Genomic DNA, 7,110 nt, shown 5'->3' on the forward strand with positions numbered 1-7,110 from the left:
TCTCCTTTTCCTGATACCCTCCTGTGCTTTAACCATCCGGCAATGGGGCCACCTCCAGCCCCTGCACCCTCACATGCCCTGGCCTCTGGACCTTGCTTGTTCCTATGGTTTTCTGGTGAGTCAGCCCTCCCTGCCCTCCTTGGGATGCTCAGTACTTCCTGAGCACAGGAACCCCTTCTTTGAGAGAAATCTACATTGAATTGCAATATGAAAAACAACAAAAGCGATCTTTCATTAGTAAATTTTTATTTTGCAAGTTCAAACTGAAAGCATCTGCTCATTATAAAGTCAATCAGTGAGAACAGTGGTGCTTTCTTAGTGGGTGCAAGCAGGACCCGGATGTGCTGACGGCTGCCATCTCTTGCCAGCCTCGGCATCCAGATCGTTTCCCTACTGTGTTCTATGCTCGGTGTCCAGAAATCCTGCCTCACAAAGATAAGAACTAGCAAAGAGTCAAAGTTTTCTAAGAGTACTCCATGACATACATGTCCCCTCATGTATGAAGAGATGGCCTTCAGTTGAGGTGAAAACAGGAGCGGTAGGAATTCAAAGTGGAATCCCTGACAGTCTCTGACAACAGGAGGGTAGAGGTGTCTTGTGTTTAATAACAAATATGAAAGTCAGACAAGAAACACCCAGGGGTTCAATTGGATACTAAAAGCGAAGCTTGCTTATTTGTTTGCACACCATCTGGAGGAGCTGAGTGTGAGTCTGGGAAATGAAAAACCATCTCACATGAATGCACAGCTCCCCTACCATCCCACGAGAGTCCACTCAAGTACTGGGTCATTGTGGGCGCTATGCTTTGGGAAATGCAGATTACAATGATAATGATTCTAGAAATAATGGCAGCTAAAAGCTGTTTATTGTTTTAGTATCTGACAGGCACTTTGCTCAGCACTTTCTCACTCAGTCCTCATACCAACCCTAAAAATGATTTTTCTCCCCTTTCTGCATATGGGGAAAATAAGACTTTGGAAAGGTTATGTTGCCCAAGAGATCACACAGCTAGTGAAGTAGCAAGCCTGGCACTAGAGCCTAGATCTCGAACCCGATGCATTGACAAGATGTATCATGACACACTGACAAGGCCTCCTTGATGCAGGGGAGTGTGGCAGCTTCTAGTATATGCTCATGGGTGGAACAGGCACAGTGGTTCTGTTAAGAGGAAGTCGGGGAAACAGAGCTGGGTGTGGGGGGGGCTCTCCGCAACCACGGCTGCCCACAGCCAGCACAGCCCACTCAGAGGAACTGCTCTGCCTTTGCAGCAAGAAGAAAACCCCACTGGTTATGAGCCTCCACGAGGGAGAAGGATCAACTCATTTCAACTCATGCAAGAAGTGTTCTTAAAAACCCTCTGTATAAACACTAGGGAATGGATGCATGCATAACTGCCTAAAAGTACACTTTGCTCAGTGCAGGTTCAAAGTGGCGCCACTGCCAAGTGACAGGTGTGGCTCCGCCCTCCTAGAGTCTGGCCTATTTGGGGACAACCTGTGCTGGGTCTAAGTGGACCCCTGTCATGTTGGCAGAAGCAGGTTTCTCATTGGACCTGCCTCTTCTGCCTGGTTTAGCAGCTGGAACCTGGGAACATGGGCTGACGGTCATCACGGTCACACAGCTCGGCACTAGACAAGAGCTGTCTCAATCTAGCATTGTCTCCCTCTGGGAAGGTTCTAGGGAATTTACTGACCACTCCTGTTTAAAAAGGACCCCGGTGCAATGGGAAACTCTGGAGAAATTATCGAGGAACAGCTACCAAAATGCACTCTTTGAATCCAGTGTGCTTTCAGAAGTATGGATGGCAAGTAAAATAGATGGATTCCCCATGTGTTGTTTAAATATCACCCCTGAAGTGTATTCTGGGAGTGGCTGTTTTCTATTATGCTCAACTGTGGGCTGAAGCAGGCAGCTCCATCCCTACTGGCAGTCTTGGGGAAGATACTGCAAAGCTAGGTAAGAGAGCAGGCAGCCAAAGGGGTGTGTTTGCTCTCTCCTCCACACCAGAGCCTGGTCAGGGCCAACGTGCAGAAGGTCATGTGTGCTGGAAGGAAGCTTGGATAAGTCTAGTCTAGGACACCCCCAGAGTGGGCCAGGGCAGCAGAGCTCCCCATATCTGTCCCTGACACAGACCTGGCTGAGGGTGGAGTTTCTTTGCTCACTGTGGTCAGGCTTGAGTGCCTGGGCTGTTAGGAACTTGTGGTCCAACACTAGCCCCATTTTGGGCAATGTTGCTGTAGTAGAAGAGAATAGAAAGTCTCTACACGAGAATAGAAAGTCTCTGTAAGACTGAAACTGGAACAGAGTGCAGAGAGAAGTCTTCCTTTAACATCACAAGATTTTGAGATGATTCCCCTGCTCAGAGACCAGGTCCAAAGTCCTTGCTTTTCCAGGTGTTGGTCACTTATCTACAATCTCCTTTTCCAGCCTTAGTAGCAGAGCCTATGGCCCAGGCAATCTGACCCAGCTCTGGTCAGCTGTTTCTGTGATGTCCCCGTGACCCAGCTCTGTGGCTCAGCTGTTTCTGTGATGTCCCCATGAGCTGCACCCTTGGGATTGCTTCTTCACCATCCGAGGCCCCAGTAAAAGGTCTGCTCCTTGGCAATGCTCTCCTTGAGTCCCCAGCAGTGTGAGGTCCCTGCATCCCTTGATTCCTATGGCACTCACCCTGTGTTTTTCCTGTGCTTCCTGGCCTTGTAATGTCTTGTCCATCCTAGCCAACTGGAGGTCCTTGAGTGCAGACTCTGCACACTCCCTATCACAGCATCCAGCACACACTGCTTTGCACATGGGCCGCTATGCATGTAATACACATGTCCAGGGTGACTGGCTGGTGCCCGTGGGCTCTCTTTGTTCCTAATGCCTCCTGTGCAGACATAGCAGGAGGTCTTACAGCAAACACTGACCTCAGTGCTCATTGCCTTCTTCCACCAGATCTGAAGGTGGGGGGATGAGGTCTCGGGGGTTCATCCTGGCCACCAGGCAGACATCATAACTGTCATGCATGAGGACATTGATGGCTACAACATTCCATTGGTTTTCCCATGGGTCCAGCTCCAATATTTCTTTGGAGATAACCTCATGTCGATCTGAAAAATAGCAAAGTAGGAAGACAAAATATCATGGGGGTATGAAATTCAGAGGTCATCTTCACTCTATTGAACAACTTCCTCTAAAAGGCATCAAGCACCAAAAATTAATGAACAAACAACTGAATAAACATACTTTAAATGGAAGACACAGTGCCCCTAACATTTAAGAAACTAAAAAAGGCGATGTTACAACTCACATTCAAAAATTATTTGAATAATTGGTATATTAACAGGGCATACCATTGTCTAAATTTAATAATTTATTAATGTTTGGAGCTAGGGATGAAATTGTCCTTATTTCTACACCTAGGGGGAGATACAGCTTGTGACCTTGTGTGAGTTGCTGACCTCCCCAAGCTTACGTTTCCTTAAAGGGAGACAGGGATGCTAATACTCAGCCAGGGTTCTTGCAGGAAACAAATGGCACACCCTAAGTGGGTGATTTGAAGAGAATTTATTGAAGGGACTTTTGGAAAGGTGTGGGCAGGGTTCAGGAAGACCCACTAAGAATAGCAAGGGCCATTACCACCCCTAGACCTGAGAGGCAGCAAGAGGGAAAATGGGTACTTGCTTTGGAAAGGGCAGCTGTCGAAAGAGTACAGCCTGGAAGGAGCAGACGTAGGCAGGGAAGATGTAACAGCCATCCTCAGAAACCCCACAGGGAGGGGGCGGCGATAATAAATGCCCTGACTCTACCCTCCTTTCACCCAACAATCTCTGCTCTTGCCTCCCACTGGATGTACTCAACCAGAAGCTAGAGGAGAAGGGCATCTGTGAATACACCCAGTATTTGTCAACTTCACAGGACATAGAGCATGATAGAGAATGGGGCAGAGTGAGTCTGGAGGGGCAAATGGAAGATTTCCAGCCTAGATGACTATTTCACAATTTTATGATGATCAGAGGAGATAATGTATGCATAAGTGCCCAGTCCTTGCATATTAAAGTCAATTTTTGAAAATGGTCCATGTGTGCTTGTAAAGGATGGTTATTTTGTAGTTTTTGGTGCAGTGTTCCATATACATTCACTGAGTCATGTTAGCCAACCCTCCTATGTATTTATGGATTTTTGTGGGCTTATTCTTCCAGTTACTGAGAGAACTGTGTTAAAATATCCCACTAAGATTGTGGATTTGTCTGTTTCTCCTTTTAGTACCGTCAATTTTTAGTCTACACATTTTGAGTCTGTTATTAAGTACATATAAATTTTACCACTTATAAATTTATCATTATGAGTGATCCTTGTACTCTAGAATAAGTTCCATTCTTTTGACTGATATTATAAATTCTAAAAAGTAGGATTTTAAGAACCATTCTAATGATCTTTGTCTTTTAATTGGAGCATTTAGTCCATTTACATTTAATGCAATTACTGATATATTTTGGTTTATATCTACCACCTCATTTGTGGATTGTCCTTGTCTTGCTTGTTCTTTCTTTTCTCCTTTAATGCCATCTTTTGGATTGGCTGAGTACTTTTTTATCATTCCATTTCCCTTTCTTTACTGATTTAGAAGTTATAAACCCTGTTTCTATTTTTTTTGGTGGTTATCCTAAAAAGTAAAACATGCATACTTAACTTATCAAGACTTAAACATAATCAATACTTGACCCTCTTCTTGGAGGGCTTTAGAATAGTTTAATTATATTTACTGCCCTCCTAATTTATTAGCTACTGTTGATGTGCATTTTAATTCTATATATCTTTTAGCTCTGCAAGACATTATCATTATTGTTTTATACAGTAAATGTTCATTTAGAATTAACCCACACATTTACACTTTCATTGCTCTTCATTATCTCTTGCATCTTAGACTTTTCATCTAAGATACTTTTCCTGCGCCTGAAGTATATATGTTAGAGGAGGTCTACCGGATTTTGTTTCTCTGAAAATTTTTTTTTTCACCTGCATTTTCTGAAAGAATTTTCCCTCCCCAAACACCATAAAATAGTAAGAACTGATACTCATTCTATGTCTGCTGTGTACTATGCTTACTATGTACTATGCTTAATGTGCTGGCTATATTTGAGGCATTATGTTATATCATCCTCATAATAAGCCTGTGAGCAGGTACTATTGTTATTCCAGTTTTACAGGTTAGGAAAAACTTACAGCAATTAAATGCTGTGCCTACAGCATGCAGTTAGAAGTGGCAGAACCAGAATATGCACCCAGATATGTGGTCCTTAAGACCATAACTACTAAGCTCTTGAATGAAGGAGGACATCATGGTATCACTGTATTTTTACAGCTTATTGATGAGACCAATAAGTGGGACCTAAATCTTATACAAATTTGGTGGTCCTCTTTTAGGAAAATATTACAAAATTACAAATACAAAATTAGGTATGAAAATGAATATTTACTTTTTTTCAGCTTTACTGAGGTTGATTGACAAAAATTGTATATGTTTAAGATATACATCCCAGGGCCCTGAATCACGCTAATTAACACATCCATGACCTCACATAGTTACTTTTGTGTGTGTGCGCATGTGTGTGGTGAGAACACTAAAGCAAAGTTCAAATATACAATACAGTATTGTTAACTATAGTCACCATGCTATGCATTTTCAGAACTTACTCATAACTGAAAGTTTGTAGCCTTTGACCACCATCACCATTCCCTCTATCACAAGCCCCTGGCAACTACCATTCCAACTACCATTTGAACTTGGCTATTTTTGATTCCACATATAAATGAGATGGTATAGTATTTGGGTTTTTTTGTGTCCTGATTATTTCATTTAGCATAATGTCCTCCAGGTTCATCCTTGTGGCAAATGGGCAGGATTTCTTCCCTTTTAATGGTTGAGTAAATTCCCCTGTGCGTGCACGTGTGTGTATCACATTTTCTTTACTCCACCTCTGTCCAGTAGAACCTTCTGTGATGAAGGAAATGTTATATAATCCATGCTGTGCAATACAGCAACCATTAGACACATGTGGTATTGAATAATTTAAAATGTAGCTAGTGAGACTGAGGAACTGATTTTGAACTCTTATTTAATTGTAATTAGCTTAAATTAACACAAAGCTCTACATCTCTTTTTGTTTCAGTTTTTTTTTTTTTTTAAGATTTTTATTTATTCGTTTGACAGAGAGAGACACAGCGAGAGAGGGAACACAAGCAGGGGGAGTGGGAGAGGGAGAAGCAGGCCCCCCACCGAGCAGGGAGCCCGATGCAGGGCTCGGTCCCAGGACCCTGCGATCATGACCCAAGCTGAAGGCAGACGCTTAACGACTGAGCCACCCAGGCGCCCCTTGTTTCAGTTTTTTAAAATATCTATTTGATCTATCAATTTCTGAGCAAGTTATCTTAAAGTCCGCGCAATTTTTGTGGATTTATCCTTTTATGATTTGTAAAAGTTTCTATTTTATATATTTCAAGGCTATTAAATGCAAAAGGGTCATGCCTGTTGAATCAGTTAGGGTTCTTGGTAGCAACAGCAGAAGCCAACTTGGGCTGGCGTTAGCAAAATGGGGATTTATTAGAAGGAAGGTAGCTCAACAGATTGAGCAGAGTGGGAGGCTTGGCGGGAGGCTCCGTCAGGGCAGAGTGCTACCATGGCTCCTTACACAGCCGGCTGCTCTGGCCCTGGGCAGTGCTGCTAGAAAGTCCGCCGGCACGTAAAGCATGACAGGTGTCCAGGACAGCTGTTCCGTCTTCTTGCTTGTTACTCCCTATGGAGATGAAACAGCCTTTTCTGTCTTAGTTCTGCCATCATCTTGGAATGCATCTTTTATCATTGCCACACTGGCTTACCGTTTTTGTTTTGCTTTGTTTTAGCTGGGTGAAGGCTTCTGGTGCCCTTATTCAAATTAATGCAGGCTGGGGCCTTTTACAATTTCAGAGTAGAGAGTTTTCTTCACTAATTTTGCTTCCTTCTGCTCATTTCAGTGTTTATTGGGGAGACTCTTTTTTTTAAGATTTATTTATTTGAGAGAGAGTGAGCATGTGGGGGTGGGGAGGGACAGAGGGAGAAGGAGAAGGAGAGAGAGAGAGAGAGAATCCTCA

General features: G+C 43.3%; 1 protein-coding gene across 2 annotated transcripts in view; it reads right to left on the reverse strand.

Moving 5' to 3' along the window:
- Window positions 1-229: 229 nt before the first annotated feature.
- Window positions 230-7,110, reverse strand: part of KBTBD12 (kelch repeat and BTB domain containing 12) — a 73,497-nt gene continuing 66,616 nt past the window's right edge. For both annotated transcript variants that reach the window (XM_081823089.1, XM_081823085.1), the window contains one exon: window positions 230-3,089. In XM_081823089.1, coding sequence (XP_081679215.1) covers window positions 2,908-3,089 — 182 coding nt within the window. In that variant the 3' untranslated portion in view covers window positions 230-2,907. The remainder of the gene's footprint in view (window positions 3,090-7,110) is intronic.

This window comes from Leptonychotes weddellii, chromosome 1 (genome assembly GCF_054177405.1).
Source record: "Leptonychotes weddellii isolate Sample4059 chromosome 1, ASM5417740v2, whole genome shotgun sequence".
NCBI classification, from domain to species: domain Eukaryota; kingdom Metazoa; phylum Chordata; class Mammalia; order Carnivora; family Phocidae; genus Leptonychotes; species Leptonychotes weddellii.